Below are 22,637 nucleotides of genomic sequence, written 5' to 3' on the forward strand. Positions count from 1 at the left end.
TCAGACTCCCAGAGAGTGCCGGAGAGAGAGAGAGAGAGAGAGAGAGAGAGAGAGAGAGAGAGAGAGAGCGAGCGAGCGGCAAGTCTTGGGGCCAACAAAAGCGATGAAATTATTAATTTATGTCATTTACTTTTGGTTCGAAATATTTTTAAATTAGCTCCGCTCTCGCGTTCGATGAGAATGAACGAACCAGATTTCCAAAGGCTCTATAATTGGAATAGAGTGGTCTCCCTGTCGTCCTCATTATGGCTTAGAGCTTTGAGCCGGATGGCAGACGTCGTCTCTCCTGTTCTCCTGTTCTGCTTTTCTGCTGTGCTCTGTGCTCTCTGTGCTGTGTACAGTGAGAGGGAAGTCGAACTCTGAACTCTGAAAAATACTTCTGCAAGATTTCAGCGTCTGAAATGATTAATCGATTATTATCGTTATCGATTTGTAATCGATAATAAATGGAAATGTATATTAACTGTGAAATACACAAACAGATCAATTATCGTTGGCTATCGATAAGCTTTCAATTTTTAATCGATAATAAATGGAAATTTATTTCTTCTCTGAAATGCCAAAACAGATCAATTATCGTGGGATATCGATAACAATTTGGTCTATAATCGATATAAAATGGAAATTTATTTCTTCTCTGAAATGCCCAAACAGATCAACTATCGTGGGATACCGATCTTTGGTCTATAATCGATGTTAAATGGAAATTTATTTCTTCTCTGAACTTATCGTTGGCTATTGATAACACTTCGATTTATAATTGGGGCTCAATCTGTCATATCTAATGGATCGGTCTTACGTAAATTATGGCCAATATCCGAAACAAGTAGTTAGCTGCATCGATAATTATCGCTCGCTATCGATAGCCCTTCGATTTATAATTGGGTCTTAGTCTGTCATATCTAATGGATCGCTTTTAGGTAGATTATGGGCCATATCAGAAACAATTAGGTAACTGAATCGATTGTTATCGTTGCCTATCGATAGCAACTGTACCATTTTCGATATATAATCGGCGAAGAATCTCCTTTATCCAAATGGCATGGAAATCGACAATTACTTGTGCCCACTGTGCACGGGCTCAGCCCCCCTACAGCCTCCCCAAACCTTACCCTCGCCCCGCGCCCCCAACCACGAGAAAACTTCCTTCGGGCAAATGTCTGCGTCTTTCCTGCTCCTTAATAGATTTTGTATTTTGATTGATTGCCTCGCTTATTCAATTGTGTTTGCAGTAGAAGCAACCCAAAAGCCCCCCACCCCCACCCCCACTCCCACTCTCTGGGGCACCCACTAAACCAGTCATCGTGGCATGCCCCAACCCTTGCGGGGCTTACACAAGAGTCGCGTCTGGCCGGGCTTATGAAGCGTGTGATTGCTTTACTTACAGCTCTGCCGAGAAGTTGGTCTGCTCCGACAGGATTTAACTGCATTATTAGTTGAATCTGTAGCATAAATTTCAATATCGATGTTGGTGGGCGAACCCATGCCACATGCCACATGCCTCATGCCCCATGCCCCATGCCCCGTGGGGGCGGCAACCTAAATGAATTTTAATGCCCTTTAAAGCGACTTTCATATGCCGTGGCGGGGTGGGGGCTTCAGGTGTTCTGGCTGTTGTCGGAAACCCTACTAGTGACAGATACTTTCTACGTGTGTGCGCGTGTGTGTGTGTGTGTATCTGGCAGATACTTTTCAGAGTGCACTGTTGCATAAAAGCCGAGAATGAAAAAGCTCTCGTTCAACGTAGCCCCACCGCAACTATGTAAGCTAATGCCACCCGAAAAACTACAAGATATGACCACACGATGGGCAGAGGGAGGGCGGGCTACAGTGGGGTCAGGGGTGGCAATGGGGTCAGAGGGTACCAAAAATACTTTTGATGCTGCAACACAGGCAGTGGGGCAACGAGATTCCTGCTGCAGCAAAATGGGAACACGAAACAGGAGCATATCCCCCTGCCCCCTGCTCCACCCCCTGGCCCTCCCCCCTCCTGCTCTTCCAATTAGTTGCATAGATAACGGGACATCCGTACGGATCGTATCGGATGGGATCGGTTCGTTTCGTTTCGGTCAGTTACAAGTGCAATTAGCTAATTAATGACTAGACCCAAGCTCCACCCCCTCCCCCTCCCCCTCCCCCCTCAGACAGCAGAGTCCTTGGCCTGCGAATCGGAGAGCCAGAGTCCATCCACGGATTGACAATCGTTGACGGGGGGGAGGGGCGGCGGAGCACCACGCTGATTTCGGGGAGGGGAAGGGAGGGCGAACGGAGGTGTGGATCCTGTAGGACATCCCCTTGATTGAGGGAGTCCTCTGCTTCCTGCCATAATGAATCTTCCAAGCCCATTATACCGTATCGTATCCAATGGGAGACTTGAATTGCATCAGACTCTAAGCCCCTGTGCCCCCCATCCATATCCATTTACACGTTTCCACCGCCCCTAGACATTTCCCTTAAGAAATGCTCATCCCCCCGCCCCCCACCCCCTTGCCCCTGCGCCGTCTGTGCCCCTGCCTCTCGTGCGGTCAATCACATGACGTTGTCGCCAACCCCCCACCCCCCACCACCACTGGCTGGCCCCCACATGCTCCCCCATGTAAAATAATCTGCTCTGTTCTGTTCCGTTCTGTGTTGTCGTTTGTTGTCGCCTCAGAGGCACTAAGTATCTGCCAGATACATTTTGCTTGGCTACAGATTTACGCCTTGGAGCCAGCCAGCCCCCCCCCCCCCCCCCCCCTCCCCATTCGTACACTAATTACAAATTGCAGCATGTAGCAGCAGTGGCAGCGGCAGCAGTTGCTGCCTCATCCGTATCTTCCTCTCTGTTGTGCCTCCTTTCTCCTCACCTTTGGTGCAACGAATTCTCGCGTCTCATAAATTAAGTAGGCCACCCATAGACACCCATGGCACCCGTGCAGACGCCGCCCGACTCCACCTTGCCACAGCACAGCGGGCGGGGGTCCAAGACGGAGGCGCATCTTTATTAACGCCGACGTCAACGGGGCGAAACATTACAAATGTTGCTACCAAGTACAGGCACAGATACAGACACAGACACAGATAGAAATGCAGCATAGATACTCCTGTATCTGTAGCTGTAGCTGTGGCAGATACTACACCTGTCTTGAGACATCGTCATCGTCTGCTTGAAGAAATCTTATTAACAGCAAAAAGAGGAGGAAAGAGGATGGTGGGGAGGATGCGGGGAGGAGAGGCCCAAAGCTGCTGCTGCAGTAGCGGAAAGGCACCGTTGCAAGTCGCATAAATTACACAGCCAGATCATACCCCGCCCCCTGGTGGTGGTGCCACCCCCTTTTCGCACTCCGCAGGGGGCATTCGCCTTTTTAGCACCAAAAGCATAACGATGATTATGCCAAAGCATGAAATGCGATTTGCCGTGTGGCATCATCATTATCATCTTCGTGAGGGGGCCCATGGAGCTCGAGGCTTGAGGCATGAGGCATGCGGCATGCGGCATCTAGCATCAAAGGCGGCTCTTAATTTCTTAAACAAGATTTCTTCTCGAAGGCACACAAAAAACGCAACAAGAAACGAAGAAAAGAAGAAACAAAGAAAATAAGAAAAGAAGAAAACAGTTGGGCAAATATCTGTATAAATAGGTGAAGTATAATGCAAAAAGAATTGATGGATGGATGGAAAAGAACTGGGGGAAAACAAAAACCATTTGCGAACAAAATAAGATAGAATTTTAATGGCATGGATGGGATGGATGGCACGGATAATGATGAGGCGGAGAAGACACTTTTCAAGAAATCAATTTGTAGAAAAGTCAGCCCATAATACGAGTAATACGCCAGATAAAAAATGAACCGATTGTTGGAAATAAAGGAAAACCAAACAAGAGATTCTTTCGAGGAAATACATCTGAAGGAATCAAAGGGCTAACCTAACCTTATATTCTTTCCTCATGGACCAAAACCATCTTTATAAGGTGCAAGATTTATAGAAGATTCACTCATAGACGCAGAAATACCCCAATACTGCTTTCGTTTTAGTTCGAACTGGAAAACTTTGAAGCTCCTTGGCCCATTTTTTGGGCAATTGGGCCGACATTACCCCTCTGTCTCTGATCTGATTCTTTCTGAACGTTAAGAGATCATCCTCCTCCTCTCTCAGTACGCTCCCAACTCTCGAAACTCTCTCTCTCTCGAGAGAGAGAGAGAGACAGACAAGAACAGCAATGCTCGTGGAATGGGCAAATGACAAGAGTAACGGACAGCAGACTCTAACGGTGACTGAAGCACGGACGGGCCAGAGAAAAAGAGACCCAAGAAGTTCATCCACTGAGAATAATGTCGTGGTAGATTTAGGCAAAGAAACCAAATTACACTGAGAACAATTTCATACACACAAAAAAATAAAAATACCATAAAAAAGACAAAAATCTCTTGTAAAAGAGTCGAATAGAGCGAATCTTTAAGGAATTCGTAAGAGAAGTTCGACTGTAATTATTTTTAATTATATTTTTTGTTATTTATTATTTTTTTAATTTGTTATTTTTTTAATTTATTAGTTTTGTATTTATTATTTTTTTTTGTCATTATTTTTTTATTTATTTATTTTTTATTTATTTATTATGTTTCTTTTTTTTGTATTTATTATTTCTCCACGCTATTTTTCTTTTATTCAACATTGAGTTTTAGTATTTTATTTATTTATACTAAAAATCATAAAAAAATCATTATTTTTGAGTTGTATTTGTCTATTTTTGTTCACAAAAATAATTATTATGCATAACTATTAATAAAAAATAATTATTATCAGCAAAGATTATGCGTAAAAATTAAAATTAAATTTGTATTGTGGAATTTTTTAGAATAAGTGAAATTTCGTGTGCAACAAAAATTTCGTAGACCCCCCATAAAAGTGGAATTATAAACATGAATTCAGATGAAACACTGGACTCACATTAAACTCATTATAAAGCCCCTAAATAATGGGCTGTGTGCGGGGTGGGGGGGAGTGCAAACTTTCTGCTGACACTATGAACACACACACACAGGCAGACAGAGGGAGACGGGAATAGAGAAAAGCGGGGGAATTTTAGTGTCGAAAAAAAGGCGAGGGAGAGGGAGAGGAAGGGAGAGGGAAAACGACTGCCGGAGAATGGCAGAGAATGTAAAATGCACAATAAAGTAGAAGGATTAAGGATTCAGGATTATGCCAGAAGCAACACACACACATAGACACACACAGACAGACACACCGATACGGAAAACAGATAGAAAGAAGGTAAAGGGTTGGGGTGTTGGGGGGTTGGGGGGTTGGGGAAGTGAATGAGACAATGCAACAAACAATGACACAAGAGTGACAAAAAAAAAACAAAACAAAAAATTGTTGGCTCAGGTTTTTGTTTTTGTTGTTTTTTTTCTGTGGCAGCCAGCAGCATCCTTTATCATTGCATGCCCCACGAGATGATGACATGTGTTTTGTCAAAGAGAAGGACAAAACGATGATGTGAAACGGCCAGAAACAAACACACAAACACACACACACATAGACCGTGTACTATTTGGATAGTTGGCTGTGGGGGGTGGGGTGGCGAGGGGCTGCCAGGAGAAGTGACATTTAATTAGAGTGTCCCAAAACTGATGACTGGGTCAGAAAACATAATCAAAAGCAGCAGTAGCACAGATAGAGGATACACAGATACTACACAGATACACAGATACACATCTGGTAAAGGAGAGATCATTTCCATTTCCATTTCCGAGCTTATCAAATCAAAATGGCCTTTTTCTGACAGCCATTTTCCATTTCTGTATATCATTTACTCTGGCCATTATTTATTTATTAATCCCATAGTTTAGTTTTAGTTATTAAATGGAATACCATCTCGTATCCCCCCCCCCCCCCCCCCCACACACACACACACACACACACACGCACACGCACACACGTATGCAAATCCACTCCATAAGCCAAAGTAATTGGAAATTAAATTGGGGGATTTCCCTGCAACTATTTCCAAGGCCCTTAAGGGGTTCTTCCCCAACAATTTCGTGTGTGTGTGACACAATCAAACGGGAATCAAGACGAAGTTTTCCCCGACACACACGCACCTATAGCGCCCCCTCTCCGCCGCCCCCCGTCCCGGGGAGGCCCCAATAATTGCTTTATCATGAAAGACAGGAATATCATTTTACCATTCAATAGAGGGGCGGGGGAGCGGGGGGGAGCGGGAGAAAAGATGCTATAACGAGAACTACAATACAAGAGGAAATATTGGGTATTTGTTGTTGGGTCTCTCTGCCGCATGCCCCGCCCCGCACGGCCATTGTTGTGGCATGGAGTCATTTTAATGGGCCATCATATTAAGGGATTCCACTGGCCAATTCTCATATGCTGCTGGAGCTTTTGTTTGTGTATCGATTGTTGTGTCCCCGCCACCGCCACCGCCCCCGTCCCCGCCTGGCTATTGGCTATTGGCCATTTGCCATGCGCTGACATGTGCGTTTAATTGCGTTTCACTTATTTGACACAAATTAATGTGGCACTCCAGGCACTCCTCCTTGGCCTGCCCGCAAAAGTGTGCTACGATTTCGGGCTGCGTCTCGCCTTTGGCAAGTGAGTAAAAAGGGCACGGGCCGGGGCCAGCGCATCATAAATCAAAAATATGATGACCCAAGGAGCAGGAGAAGGCCAGGAAATGCCTTCAAGTGCAGTCAAGGGACTGACCCGGAAGCCGGAACCCGGAGGCCGGCCACGGCTAACCCTTGACCGAAAGTTTCGCCGTGCGAGTGTTTTATGTTATTAATATTAATATTTGTGGCCAGAACCCATAGAGGGCTACGTGTACGTGTGTGTGTACACATAATTATGCAATTTAATGAGTTTTCTCTCTCCCTAGCCCTCTCTCTGTCGCTCCCTTTGCTGTCACAGGATATCCCTCTGGACAGCAGCTGGCTGCTGCACATGTGCATAATTTATTTTGAAAAATTAGCCCTGTTTTTAAAGTAATTTCTGATATGGGGATACGTGGATCCCTGACGGAGCCAGGTGGAAGGAGCCAGGTGGAAGGAGCCAGGTGGAAGGAGCCAGAAACACTGTTACGAAAATGTTTGCTGACGACAATGAACGGGGCAGGGGGAGGGGGAGGCAGGAAGGGGAGGCTGGAGGAGAACAATGATGATGATGATGATGAAGGTGCGGGTGCGGGTGCGGTTGACTTTGCCACAACTTGACACACGAGTGGCAAGAGGACAGTGGAGGAGTGGAGGAGTGGAGCCTCCTGTCTCCTGTCTTCTGTCTCCAGTCTCCTGCTGTTGATGTTGATGTTTGCTCTTGAAGGAGCAGGAGGAGGAGGAGGAGGACCATAAATGGAAGGAAAACTCATCCCGAGGAAATTGACGTACCATAAAGAAGACAGCGCCCCCTGACTGTGTTTTCCTTTCAACGCATGACAGAATTTTTAAGGCCAGAAAAGGTGTCCCCGACTCTGCCCCATGTGTCCGTGTGTGTGTGTGTGTGTGTGTCACGTACAGAATTTAGCATTTATTGTCTCTTGGAGGAAAAGAAATTCAATTGAAAAAGTTGTCCCCCAAAAGGTGTGCCGCCACACAGAGGGGTGCGGGTGGGGGTGGGCTCCACTCGTAGACAAAAGCCGGTCAACGGCTCCTGGAGATTCGAGAAGTAGTGCAAAAAGTAGGCAACAGTTTTATATTTTTGATTAAAACATAACTCCTCCCCTCCCCCTCTGACACTCCACTGAAGATCGCAGGGAATATTTGATTGAAGTTGGAGATGGAAATGTGTCCAAAATGGCAAAGGAATAGAAGCTTTGCCAGCTCTGGTGGAGTTACGAAAAGGGGGGACCAAAGAGGACTGCAAAGGGGGGAGATGGAAAATGGGAGTCGAAGATGAATCTTTTGTGATTTGTGGCTTTGTTTTTGTCATCGTTTTGTCGTGTGGCAGGAAATTAGAAAGACTGAGGGACGGACTCACGCACGACATCGTCTCCGATGGCAAAACAGAAGGAAAATTAGAAAGCAAACTGGTTTAACCCCCCCAGATCCCCCCTAGATCCCCCCCCTAGATCCCAGACATTGGCATTTATATGTCGGAGTTAATTAAAAGAAAACTAGTTATGCCACTGCTGTGCCGCTGCTCTTTTCCTTCTCTTCGTTCGTCCATAGAAAAGTCATTAAAAAGTAAAGGAGTCGACAGTCGACAGTCGACAGACGACAGTGCGTATGATTGATAATGAGTTGAGAGTTGAAATGAAATTCAATGAAATGAAATGATAGCTGACATCCTTTCCGACACAAAAGACACGCAGACAGAGAGACGGCAGAGAGACGGCAGAGGACGGCAGATATTTTCCATTGTTTCCCTTTTTTTTTTTGTGTCTGGAAAATGCACCAAAAGAATGCAGTTTTCTTGTAACGGAAGCTCTTATTCCATTGCCCTCTCGGACACTTATTCTCCAAGTCTCGGCGCCTCCGCCTTCATTGTGGCACCCAAGAAGCTGTCATTGTTGTGCCTCTCCTCCTGCCTTGCGGCATGTGATTGTGTGCAACCTTTTGCGGGTTATCGCAGCGGGTGTCACCGACAGGACAGGGCAGGACAGGGCAGGACAGGGCAGGACTCCCGGCTTTCACTGGCCTCCCATTGTCCCGTACCAGTAGAGCAATTTACATATTGCCAGCGAGGACACCGAGAGGTGGCATTTGTAATTTCTAATTTCTGTTATCTCCGATGCGGGCATATGGCCAGTTGATTGACCCCTGACCCGCCCGCCTCGAACGGATATCGGATGGAAATCAAAGATCTTAATCGGCATTAAAAATGGAAATTTCTTGGGCCTTTCAAGGGTCTTCTTTTGGCCCCCTCGAAGGCTGCCTTGGCATGCGTTGGTGAATCTCGACCAAAGTCCTTGATATAGTGTCCCTTTTTGGGCCCAGCGAAAACTTGCAGGAAAACTTACACCGCAAAACTATGAAAATATTCCCTTTTATGGCCTCGTCTACCAGCAGCAATTTGCATTTATAAATATCATAGTCTGTCCGGCGAGGGAGAGGGAGTTCCAAGTGCCTTAATCACCTTTTAGCGGCAGAAGGACTCGGCTTTCTGGACAGAACTTCTGGTGGGGAAATTCAAATTGGTCCGAACAATGTCGGGACGCTTTTTTGTGGCTCTGCGGTGCTCTGTGGTGCTCTGTGGCCAGTGTCCTGCCAAATGTTAAGTGCAGCAGATCTACCCAAAATTATGCGCATTTTGTTTAGCTCCAGACTCGGCGACTCGGCCACGAATATTTCAACTGCTCTCCAACTCGCCATCTTTTTGCGCCCCAGTTGGGCCCTCGAGACACCACCGTTACATGGGGAATTAGTGTGCATAATTTCTTAAAAAAAAAACTCCACAGCAACAGCGAAGGGGAGGGAGAGAGAGGGAGGGGGAAAGCTTTTGGCAGTCATTGCGTTGGTCTGGTCTCTGCGCAAATATTTTTGGTGTCCCCCGGGAATGATTTTTTTTTCTGCTGTATGTACATACATACATTCGTACATACATCAAGTTATGCTGGGAATTTGTACGCTCGAAAAGGGGGAAGGGGGGGGGGAATGGAGAGGGAAACACGGAGGCAGTAAGATGTTTGTGTGCTCTCTATGGGTGTCTGTGTGTCTGTGTGTGTGTGCTGTACCAAATTGCACATGAAGTGATTTCAAGCGTAAGAAATGCCTCACAACAGCAACAAAAACAGCGCCCAGAGTACATCAATATTACATGTAAATACACACATATGTATATATATATATATATATATATATATACATGAGTGTATACAAGTGTACGTAAGTACATCTGCGTCGCAGCATCGCGTTTGGAATATGCACAAAAACTTGGCGCAGTTTCAACAGCAAAAAAAAAATGGAAGATGAAATGAAAGAATTTCATATCAAACAGGGGGGAGGGGGGGGGGGGGCACGAGCAGGGGGAAATGGATGATGAACGAAACACGAAGTACTACACGCGGGGTTTTTGTCGGGGTCACCTTTTGCTTGGGGTTGCCCTTTGACTGGGTTGAGTTTATCCTCTTTGCAGGAACTGCATCTGGCTGGGATCTCTGGCTGTTTTGCAGTGGAAATATCGCAGTTTGAGATGTGCTGTGGTCTTTGGTGTGCCTTGGTCGGGGTCACCTTTTGCTTGGGGTTGCCCTTTGACTGGATTGAGTCTATCTTTTTGCAGGAATTGCATCTGGCTGGGATCTCTGGCAGTTTTGCAGTGGAAATGTCGCAATTTGCGATGTTCTCTGGTCCTTGGTCTGCGCTGGTCGGGGTCACCTTTTGCTAGGGGCTGCCCTTTGACTGGGTTGAGTTTATCTCTTTGCAGGAATTGCATTTGGTTGGGATCTCTGGCTGTTTTGCAGTTGAAATATCGCATTTTGAGATGTGCTCTGGTCCTTGGACTGCCCTGGTCGGGGTCACCTTTTGGGTTGAGATCTCCCTTTGAGAGATCTTTTCTAGTTGGGACTGGCTCTTGTCGGGCGGGGGAGGGGGTCACCTTCTGTTCAAGTATGGGTTTTGCTTCCCCCCCGCCCCCCTTCTTGTTGCACAAGTGCCGGATGTGTCCGCTGCAATGCAAAAACTTGATTAAATGTGTGCCCGAAAATAGCTTTGGCTAATTTCATGATTTATGTGTGTGTGTGGGGGGTGGGGCAATCTCTTGAGTGCAAAATGAACATTTCAAAATGAATATTTACAATGATTTATCGGCGACTAATTTGGTGTTGTTTTTATTCTATTTACAGGAACGGCATGCAGCTAAGCGACAGTATTTTTGCTCAGCACTAAAATAAATATATAAACAAGATATAGAAGGGATACCCAGCACTTTTCACTACAGAGATACAGAGATACAAATCTTAGCCGTGATTATTTGTTGCATTTTTTTGGACACACGGAGGAAACGAGATAGCGAGCTTAAGCCAGAAACAACAACAACAAAAGAACAACAAAAACAACAAGAAGAAAACGTAGTACGACTAGCAAAAGACACCACCAATTTCTAATTTTGAACTAAGGATAAAGTTAAAGATACAGATACATAAAGATAATACCACAAGAAAGTAGCCAAAATCTCTATATGTTTAGTATATATATTGATCATCGTATATGAACAGTATATAGCATAAAGTTATACATATATTTACAACAACAAAGCAACAGCAGCAACAGCAGCAACAACCCCAAGGCCCTATCTCTAGAAAAGAGAGAAAAAGTGCTTCGAGAGAGAGAGCGACCGCCGGTCCGATAATCAGATACATATTTTAATCCCAGACGAGACACAGAAAAGGCTTCAAGATAGATACCATGGAGGACAATAACACAAGCAGCAGTGCGGGCGGTACGTCCATCAAACACGAGGACCCATCGGTGACACTCACAATAAGGCTGATTATGCAAGGAAAGGTAAGACCGAAACTGGATATACTTAGAGCCAGATTAAGATACTTTTCGATTAAGTTGGAATCCCTGAAAGTAGAGGAATGAGTGGAATACTCCTTGTGGCATTCCCATTCCCCTTCTCTCCTCTCCTCTCCCTTCCGACTGGCGTATGCCTATTAAAATATGAACGCTTTTGTGCACACCATTGGGCTCTGTGTCACATCTTAAATATTTATGGGCCTCGTTTTTCTCCTCATTTTTCGTATTTTTTGGAGCAGAAATCAATAAGTGGGAAAGGCCACCTCCGTCCCCCCCGCCCCGGGAGGGCCGTCAGCATACCTGGCAGCCGCAGAGAAACAAAGAGAGAGAGAGAGAGGGAGGGAGGGGGAGGGGTAGGGAGAGCAAACAATGGCACAAAAATATATACTTACAAATTACGGCGTGCATTATTTTGTATGCAAATTTAAATTAAATACGCGCCACGTCACGCATTATGGCATTTCATTTAAAAGAAATTAAAAGTGGAAGAGGCAGAGGCAGAAAGAGACCCAGAGAAATATAAAGTATAATATATACCATATAGGGGGTACTACATTGGCAGAGAAAGAAGCCCTGAAATATATTCAAATAAAATAAAATATTCCGTGCTGATATTTAAATAAAATATACTCATTTCTGTTTCGATTTAAGCCGAAAACTATTTTCGAGTGCCGTTTTTCTCCCAGTGTAACATGGGTACTCATATAAAGGCAATAAAAAAGCAAACGGGAGACGAAGTAAGGCATCGGCTATTAAACAATCGTTACGGCTCCCCCAGATATGAGTAATAAAACAACAACAACAACAACAGCAAGAAAATAAAATGCATCAATGTACAAAATTGTTGGCATGACAACAAAAGTATTGCACAAAAAAAGAATAACATGCAACAAAATATATACATATACATATATTTATAATAATAAATATTTTATTGAAAAAGACAAAAAAAAAACGGAGGCCTGCGGCCCACAACGGGTTAAACCAGTCGCAAAAACACTGAATATTAAAAATTAAATATTAATATGTTTGACTGTTCGTTTAAATTAACCACAAATAGGGGCCACTAGCGCATTCTATATAGTGTATGTGTGTGCGTGTGGGTGTGTGTGTGCAGTTCAATCAAGTAAAATCTTGTTGTTTTTCCCAGGCAAAGCGACCCAAAGGCAAAAGCCAGAAACACGAGTCAGGAATCACGAATCGAACACGAAACACCAACAATGACTGAAATCTCTCGAAATTGATTCAATTTCCAAACCAAAGCAAACCAAAGCAACCATCCTCTCGAATCCTCCCACATGCAAATGTTGTTGTTTTTGTTAATTCTGATACAGATTTGTGGTTCAGGCCTACCATCCCGAGAGTGGTTTGACCTTTTTATAAACAAACCAGATTGCAGAATCTGTTTGTAATCGGAGGATTATTGTAGGCAGAATAAAGAAACTACGATATTGCACACACATACAAAATATATCAAACCACCGCCCTGGGTTCGGCTCTTGCATTTTTGTTGTTGTAAGTCGGCTACAGGCGCAGTGCCAGTGCCAGTGCCGTCGTCGGAACTGCCTTATCTCCCTCGTGATCTTCGTTTCGTTTCGTCTCAAGCTTTGGCTGCTCTCACGCAAGCAATGCTCTCTCTTGCATTTGCTGCTCTCACGCAAGACATGCCTCTCTCGCATTAGCAACCATCCCATTGCTATCTCTTTCTCTCCTTCTGCCTCTCGCAGCAATTCCTTTTTAGGCTTCCTTCTGTCGCTCTTCTGTTGCGTCGCCCTCGATTAAGACGCATCCAGGCTCTATCTCTCTCGCTCTCAGGCCCTCACTTGAGACGGCCGGCGGTCGAAATTACACTGAGAATAATCGAAGGACAGACTTTAAATTCTCCAAAGAAATAAAGAGACTTTCGAATGAGATAAACCACATTATATTTGTGATATTCAAAGCCAAACATTGCACATTTCCACTCTCACTCTCTCTTAAACGATGAAAGCCAACAATTGAATTTTAAACGTACTTGAAACAGGCCCTAGGGCCGGGGGAGTGGCCTATACCCCTTGGGGATGTCACCTACTGTGCTGTGGGTATAGTATTACTAATAATTATGATATCTCTGGCCGGCTGGCTGGTTAATGTATCGTTTTCCGATTAAACTGAAGCTACTGCTGCTCGGGCGGTGGTCGGTGGGCGGGGACACTGATTCATAGACACGAAAGCATTCAAGCTAAAAGCTGGGCTAAACAAAAGCCACCACAAAGCGGAGGGGAGACAAAAAGCGACACTAAATAGCTGCTTATTTATTTAATAACAGTCAACAGCCATTAAAAACTATTATTCAGCAGCAACAAAAACAATACTGAAAAAAGCTGTCACGCAAATTCAAAGCGGATCGCGTTGAGACGAGACGAGACGAGTCGAGACGAGAGATGGAGAGGCTTGCCACTTGAGATGTGTACATTAGAGAGAGAGAGGGAAAGAGAGATGAAGCGAAGAGGAGGCGCTGGCTCTGGCTCTGGGCACGTGGTGGGGCTGTCATTTATCTTTTTAGCCTTATTCTCCATTTACCGCTAAAGCCGAAAAGCCGAAATGCTGTAAAGCCGATTCCCAGCTAGATTTCGATGTGCCCAGGCAGTCGGCAGGCATCGATTTAATTATACATTTTCTGGCTTGATTTTTATTTTTATTCGGCGTCTAAAAGAGGCGACAGGTGCAGAAGCACAAGATAAGGCGACAGACCAGTGCATCTATCGCATCCAAAGCGGGTAGGCTATGGAAGGGGCGAGGGGGGGTTTTCGTTGAACACTTTACATGATGTGTAGCCAAAAATTGGCAAAAAGGCAGAGAAATATGCCCCCCAGACGCGACAATTTATGGCGAAAATAGAAGCCAGACAGCCCAGTGGGCCAAAACAGTGCGAGTTGACAAAGAAAAAGCCAACATCTGAAATCAGATTAGAAGAGGGGGCAGTGGCAGGGGGAGGGGGAGGGGCAGGGTAGAGCTGTACCTGGTAAATCCCTCTCTATCCCGATCGTAGAGACCCCCAACCCCATGAATAATTGCGCACAAGAAATAAACTAAATATACATATATGTATGTACATATGTATGCATGTATGTATGTATGTACGAGTATGTATTAATGAACATTTTGTAAATATTCCCTGCACATTTTCTCCCGAGATTTTCTTTAATTCTGATTTTGATTTTGATTTTTCTTTCTTGTGCCTTGAGTGGTGCTCAAGGATTCGGGCAATAAATTCTCTCCCCTTCTTTATTTTGATCGATAGTTATAGATTAGCATGATTTATGCGGCCTTTTTCGAACGGGCACCCCCCCGCCGCGCCGTTTGTGCGGCGGGTCGTATTTGAGATGTGAATAAATTTGAGGCGCAATGCAAATCAAGTGGCAAAACAGGAAAAAAATAGAGAAAAAATAAAAACCAACAGCAGCGAAATAATGTCAACCGATTTGCCCGATTATACAGAAATCGGCCGAGAGATGGCAGATCGAAGATGGGAGGGCGACTCATTGCGGGTATATCCGCATTGGGATTGTGTTTATTTAATTGTGCGACTAGACTTTGAGGTAGGTTCGGATGGTTGGGTAATTATTGTGCGAAGGAGACAGGGGGGGAGCCAGAGGGAGAGATAGTTGGGATAGGTTGGGGGAGAGACAGTGAAGCTGGGATTTATAGAGATTTATCAAAGAATGCAAACGAATAATTATTGAGTACTCGTATTGAGAAGAAGAGAACATGTTTGGGAAATTTCCTATATGCATATCGTATTTTAATAGAATTTCAGAGAGTTAGAGATGGGAACGAAGACTGGGTGCTGAAGACTGAATTTTTGAAGCAAGACCCGAGTCTAGAGGGCTATAATGGAATTTAGGCAGAGATCTATCTATTGATCTATATTTATTGCAATAAATATACTGTGGATCGTCATAGAATTTCGCAGAACATTGCACAACATTTAATTGCTGAGGAAACCTTTAAGCCATGATTGCCAAACCAGTCCTATCTGGCAAATGATTCGTGGATCAGCAGAGGCCCATCGCCCACTCACTCAGCCACTCGTAAATCCTCAAGCCAATCAATGTTGCAATTATTTAACGAAAGAGAGGGGGATAAACCAAAATAAATCTCCAAGCCAGATGGAGATGTATAGATACAGATACAGAAGAGACAAAGAACCGAGCCAGACAGAGGAGTGGAGGATCCCTCCCTTCGTATGGGGTGCATGTCAAGGGCACTCGCTGCCAGAGTTTCCATTGTTTTTCAAGTATTTTGTGATATTTCTGCGTCTCTCTAATTAACTTTGGCTCATTAGGCCCCCGAGTGCAATTGTTGCAGTTCTCTGTGAAAGTCACAGTCACTCGGAATCGAAATCGGAGACGGAGACACACGGACACACGGAGGCACGGTGGCACGGAGGCACAGAGGCGGTGCCATGGAGCCTGAGTCAGAGGCAGAGGCAGAGGCAAAGTCGTGATGCAGTTAATTAATTTATGGAAAAATATATATGTACAAAAGAAGACAAAAAACAATAAAAATGAAATAGAAATAGAAGAAAGAAACAACAAAAACATTCAGTAGATGGAGTGCAGCGACAATGTGGAAAAAACACCTTTTTCTTTTTTTTTTGCATTTGTTTTGTTTTACTTTTTTTGTTGTTGTATATTGCACCTTTTTGCTCCGTTTGTTCCGTTTGTTTTTCTTGGCAGCCATCCGCAAATTGCATTCAAAAGAAACGAAACCGAAAATGTGGGTTGCTCTCTCGCCCAGAATTGTCCGTGGCAGACACACACAGATATTTGTTGCAATTGCAATGGCTGTTGTTGGTGTTGTATTTTTGAATCATGCATTTTTAATTAGTGAAATTGCACGACGACTGCAACAGAGGAGACAGGCGGGGGGAGGCATGCCGCAGCGACAGAGAGGGGTGGCAGGCACCTTTATGCGAATTTTCATCACTGTCTGCCACATTTCCCAAGCACTTGTCTAATTTCTTACTAATTTAACTATTTTTCAAATGGAGAGCAGCGCTTTTTGTTGTGCAACGCCAACGGTGGAGGCAGTGGGAGGGGAGGGGGGGCAGGACAGCTCAAGCTTCGATTTGTATATAAAGAACCATCCAGTATTCAGGGTATTATCCCCCACCCCGCCACCCGCCTGTTGACGGTTTCCCTTTCAACAACAAAATGTTGAATGTTCTTCTGCCTGCCTCCTGGCTCCTGGCTCCTGCCTGCCCCCTGCCTGCCTCCTGTTTCTGTTATTATTTAATTTAATTAAAAATTTCCCACTAGCTGTCTGTATCCTCTCCTGACCCTCCTGCATTCGGCCCTGGAAAATTGTAAATTATTTAATTGTACAATTTTTTCTTTTTTTTTTTTTCTGTTTTGTTTTCGTTGCGGCTGCCAGGAGCAGAAATAGCAGAAACAGCGAAAAAATATGTGCTGGGCGACAAAATGCGCTCCATGATTTATCGGATGGAGTTTGGGGGGGGAGGGGATGCAGGAGGTGCAGGAGGAGACGAAGCCAGAGCCAGAGCCAGCCGCACATGTGTGCCACAGCAGGCCATATGTGTCTGCTCTGCTCAGCCCCCCCTCCTCCCCCCGACTAGCCCCTCTTTTGTCACATTTTGTGGATTTTCCAACATTTGTTGCAAGTTTTTCTTGCATTTTTCCTTTGCAACATGCGGCAGCTCCCATAAATGGTTCTCACGGTTTTGCAATTGCCGTCAGAGATTGCGGTGGCTGCTGTTGCTGTTGCTGTTGTTTGTTCATTGTTGCTGCAATTTATTTATTTTCGTACAATTTTCAACGCCGCCACACATTAAAAACATTACAAACAACAACAAAAATCAAGAAAAATCTGTGAAAAAACGAGTCATGCTCCACGGAACTGTCTTTCGTCTCGAGTCAAAGTCCGAAAGCCGTTTGCTTGCCATTTGTTTTCTCCATTCTTTCCCCCTTTCTTTGCGTTCTTTCTGCTTCTTCTTTAATGTCTGCTCCACTAACACCAAAAACTACTCGTATCTCTCGTGCCCCCCCAACCCCACCCGCCGCCGACGCCTCCCCGCCTCCTCCCAGCCACTGCCACCGTCTCTGGTTCTGGCAGTTTCTTTTGTGGCCTCCACAATTAGCGTTCGTTGTCCATTCTTTTGGGCCTTGGCTTTAATGCCTTTCCTGTTATGGTTTGTCAAAAGCCCCAAAGTGATAAATGGAGCCATCAAAATTTTGCGTTTGACTGGAAATTGTGTGGGAAAAAAGCATTAGATGGGGGAATACTTGGGATCATTATGGGGGGGAGAGATGTGATGGCTGTTGATGCTCATCTATTTATAATGATTGGCTAATGGTATGATTCGAAAAGGTTTCAAAGGGTCTATCCATCTAGATCTAGGGAGAAAGTGGTTCCAGTAGCTGTTAATACCTCCATTCCACGGGCAGCCAATGATTTTCTCTTTTCAATTGGTAGAACATTCCATCCCCAACATTCGAAACGAATGTGGCCGCTCGCTTATGGGTAATTTTGTATTGTGTTAACAGAATGGGGGGGTGCGGGGGTCCTCTACAACCTTTAAACCCCATTTAGTCAAGGCTTAAGATCGAAAACACAATGGTCCTCGGTGTTAACTGGGGACCCAAAAGCCGCTTGGCCCCTAATCTGAGAATCTCCCCCGACAAAATCAATAAAAATGGAATGCAAAATGCGAAAAACGAGAACTTATTCCCTGCTCGGGATGGGGATTGGGAAGGGGACTGGGAAGGGGACTCGGACTGGGTCTCGGACTCTGGACCACATGGAAAGCCCAATGCCAACCTGCATTTTCAAACAGTTTTGGCTCCCCCTCCCCCCTCCACCCCCTGGCTCCGTGTGTGCGTGTGGGCGGAATGTCAACTTTTCCCATGCATATTTTAAGCACGAAAAGCTCCCCACCCGCCGACCAAATCGATTCCCAATCGGTATTCGAGTCCGAATACGAATCCCAGCTGTAAGCAAAAGCCAAAAACATTCAACAAAAGGCTGACCAAAATGCTTCACAGCCTCCGACTCTGACCACAAAGTGATTTTTGGAAATTGCAAAACATTCGAAAATTCAAAATGCAAAATACAAAATGTACAATGCATTCGAGAATGTAAGGCATTTAATTGTTGGCCAGGAAAATGGCAAGCAGTGGCTTTCCGTCGGGCGAAAGTCACCGAAAATTTCACTACCATTCCCCCTTGCAGAGAAATGATTGGAGAGGGGTGGGGAGAGAGGCCAAACGATGTCAGGCGGATCCGATTTATGCAAATTGCGTAAACTTCAGAACGGAACTCGGGACTCGGACTCGGACTGGCCATGGAACGGGGATAATTGAATGTATATGGGCGGGGGCAGAGGGTGGAGAGGGGCAGAGTGTGGAGAGGGGAAGTTACACTGCCACGCACCGGCTTTGGCCACATTATTAATGATGATGAGGCAAACCGCGAACCGCTGATGATGGCCACGCGGGCAGGCATCAAGCAAAAGATGAAGGAGTCTCTAGGCCACAGATACAGCTACAAATATGTGTAGAATGGAGAGTGGGGGATGGGGTGTGGGGCAGCAAACTTGTCCTATAAATTACACACAACATCGGACCATCGAAATTTGTCCGCGAGTGCACACAGGCGTAAAAACGCATCGGCGACTGAGAGCGTGTTGGGGCTGGGCCTCGTTCGTTCTGCTTTCAACGATAATTGCGCCAATAATTATGCCAATTCGCTCTGACATTTGTGTACAATAAATATCCATGGCATAGGCATAAATATTTTGTCGAAAAGGCGCACAAGAATTGGGATAATGCCAGAGAGGAAGGGAGGAGACAACTAATTTCCCTCGCACATTGTCTTCCCCAGTTGCCGGTTCTCGCTGCATTTTGTCTGGCAAACTGCCCATAGCTGAGCCGAAAAAAGAAACCAACAGATATTGTACATAATACTCGTACATAATACATCGTACTAGCACAATGGACTGCTGCACTTTGGTTGGTGTTTCTGTGAAGGTTGCCGCGATGGTTTATGGCCAGAGCATCGCATCGTTCTAGCAGGGCAATCAATATTGGCCACGGTCCCAGAGATGTTGAAACATTTCGACAAATCGGCCAACGAAAGCCCAAAAGTTTACTCAAATGTTCAATTTGTTAGCCGTAGATTGAAGGCAGCTCCACCTGGTTAACAGTTCTGAGAGCCGGATGGCGAGAGGAGAGTATATGCCGGTCCCAGTCCCTGCTGCTGACCAAGACATAGGGAGATAGATGGGGTTTAGATGGGTTAAAGGTCAAGGAAGGGGGGAAGGGAAGCTTCAAGAAAGTCAAGAAAGCTTCCTTCTATATATATTTGATCCAATCCTAGTGGCTCTCGCTTTGGGGCATCCTCATCAATCCCTAGACTGGAGTCGAGCAGCGTTTAACCCCGTTCCTTCACGCACACTGTGCGTATTTTGTTTTTGCATACTCGGTCGCGGTGTATTTATTTGCTATGGAAATCCCGATCGTGCAGACTTTTTTCCTTTTCATCTTTTCTCAATTATTCTGCACTTTGGCGCCATGGAAGTCGTGTATTTTGCTTTTGCACTCTCGGCTTTGCATTGGATGATGGTAGCGCTAGCCCATCTCTTTCCCGGCCCTCTCCCGCGCTGCCCCTCTCTTGGGTGTAAGTGGAAACCACTTTTGATATCTGTCAACTGCCATGTGCCGTGGACCACGCCACATTACGATTGATGTACAGTAATACTGCTTATTAAAAATGATTGATTTATTGATACCCAAAGGAGGGAAGGCGGGCTCTATTGTTGCCACTCGACTTTTGCAGTGCGGCACTCGGGTTTCTGGTTACGAGAGCCGGGGCAGTCAGTGCAGATATTTACAATCAATTAAAACGCGTTAAATGCGCTGGCCGCAAATTTCATTATGTCCCCAGTCCCCAGTCCGCGGACACTGCCACTGCCACTGCCACTGCCACAGACCAGACAGGCAGACGGACAGCCTGACTGACTGAAAGGGAAATGGGATCGAGTTTGGGTTTTTTTTCTGTGGGAGTGGGGATTGCTTTTTGTGGCAATTAAATATGCAAAAGTAGTTACACACTCACATGAGTGGAGTGATGGAGGGGCGGACTGGTGGAGGGGTGTACGGGCGGGTATGTGCCTTCCTTTGTGCATGCTCTGGCATAATATCACTTAATATTTAATCAAATTTGAGCATCGTCGCTGACAGTGGCAGTGGCAGTGAAAGAAACGAAAAAAAAAAAAAAAAAACCAGAGACACAATAAAGTGCTTTTGAATGTATCTGCATCTGCAGTATCTGTAAGGGGAGGGAAACTTAATTTAAAAGATATTCTACTACATGCTTCCGCCATTTGTTTTGTTTCTTTGCAGGAAGTTGGTAGTATTATTGGTAAAAAGGGTGAAATTGTCAACAGATTTCGTGAAGAGGTGAGTAGATCCCAAGATATCGAAGGCCATAACTCATTGCATTTCCATCTCCGTCCACAGTCTGGTGCCAAAATTAATATATCGGATGGGTCGTGCCCGGAACGTATTGTGACTGTGTCTGGTACAACTAATGCAATCTTTTCGGCATTTACGCTCATCACCAAGAAATTCGAAGAGGTATGTGTGCGCTAAAACCGACAGGCCGGTGGGGACGGGGGTCAAGCACTTGGTGTCCACCTGGTGTCCCTGCGAGTCCCAGTGAGTCCTTTCACATTACTAACTTCTGACCCGTTTTAGTGGTGCTCGCAGTTCAATGATGCAGGCAAAATTGGCAAAACTCAAATACCCATACGATTGATTGTGCCCGCCAGTCAATGTGGATCGTTAATTGGTAAGTGAATCCATCTAGCCAAAGAAATCGTAATCTTAATCGTTTGACTTTGATTCGAACAGGCAAAAGTGGCTCAAAGATCAAGGAAATACGCCAGACTACCGGCTGCTCCATACAGGTGGCCAGCGAAATGCTGCCCAACTCCACAGAGCGAGCGGTTACATTGAGTGGCAGTGCCGAGCAGATCACCCAGTGCATCTATCAGATTTGTCTTGTCATGTTGGAGGTGAATACCCTCTCCTCTCTCTCTTCTATCTATCCCATCTAACTAATTATGGTTTCCTTTCATCCATTGACAGTCCCCGCCACGCGGTGCCACCATACCGTATCGACCAAAACCGCAAGTAACTGGCCCTGTTATACTGGCCAATGGACAGGCCTTTACTATTCAAGGCAACTATGCAGTGCCCACACAAGAGGTATGTCTTCCTGGCGCTACACAACACCGAAGCACACAAAAACAGTGTTGTTAGACAGTGAACAGTGTTGTGTACTCTCTCACTCTCACTCTATCGCCAGCTATCTATCTATCTCTCTGTCTCGCTCTCTCTCTCTATCTCTCTTTCTGTCGTAACCGAGCCCCAGGCCCCCAGACCCTTGAGCCCCCAGCTACGAAAATTTGTATCTAGAGACCCCTAAACCAACCCACCCCCGAAACTGTCTCTCTCTCTCTCTCTCTCACTCTCTCTTTTTTGGTTTCTGCGCGTCTACACACACACACACACACACACACACACACACACATACAAACACACAATCTTTGTGTTCTATTTGCCTCTTAATAACTCTTTAGTTTTCTCTCTGTCTCTCACTTTTCTCACTCTCCCCCCAATGCTCGTCACTCTGTAGAAACCCCCCACCGAAACGTTTATGATTTTGCAAACCTCCTCTACATACTCTCTTTCTCTGTCTGTCTCTCTCTCTCTACTTGAAGAATCTCTCTCTCTCTCTCTCTTTCTCTCTCTCTGTCTGTCTCCCTCTGGAGAAGAATCCCCGAACCAAACCGAAACAAACCGAACCGAACCGATCCGACCCGACTTGTGTGTCCCGTTTTTGATCGCCCTCTTAACCCTCTAGCCACAGTTGTTTATCCCCCCGCCCCTCCCCACGCCTCCCCCCAGGAGATTATGTGTTCTACATCTACTTTATATCCAAGTCCAAGTCCAGTCCAGGTCCCCGGACCCCACCACGATCAAATGAACTAATGTGCTAACCGATTTTACAGCCATCCAGACTCAACGACAAATTAAACTTAACGAAAACAAATTTTTTGAAATAAACTTTAAAATATGTATCTTTTTCGTTTTGTTTTTAGTTTCTTTTGCACTCTCTTCTCTCAGG

The 22,637-nt window shown here is 45.3% G+C and overlaps 1 protein-coding gene across 21 annotated transcripts in view; it reads left to right on the forward strand.

Annotated features, from left to right (window-relative positions):
• LOC108152213 (poly(rC)-binding protein 3) overlaps positions 1–22,637 on the forward strand; it is an 88,050-nt gene that overhangs the window by 54,076 nt on the left and 11,337 nt on the right. For 17 of the 21 annotated variants that reach the window (XM_017281374.2, XM_033386761.1, XM_017281372.2 and 14 more), the window contains 6 exons: positions 10,769–11,429; positions 20,849–20,905; positions 20,966–21,082; positions 21,203–21,296; positions 21,359–21,522; positions 21,596–21,715. In XM_017281374.2, coding sequence (XP_017136863.1) covers positions 11,331–11,429; positions 20,849–20,905; positions 20,966–21,082; positions 21,203–21,296; positions 21,359–21,522; positions 21,596–21,715 — 651 coding nt within the window. In that variant the 5' untranslated portion in view covers positions 10,769–11,330. The remainder of the gene's footprint in view (positions 1–10,768; positions 11,430–20,848; positions 20,906–20,965; positions 21,083–21,202; positions 21,297–21,358; positions 21,523–21,595; positions 21,716–22,637) is intronic. The other 4 variants (XM_017281376.2, XM_017281382.2, XM_017281384.2 and 1 more) reach the window with 1 other exon arrangement.

The sequence above is a fragment of the Drosophila miranda genome, chromosome XR (assembly GCF_003369915.1).
Source record: "Drosophila miranda strain MSH22 chromosome XR, D.miranda_PacBio2.1, whole genome shotgun sequence".
NCBI lineage: Eukaryota > Metazoa > Arthropoda > Insecta > Diptera > Drosophilidae > Drosophila > Drosophila miranda.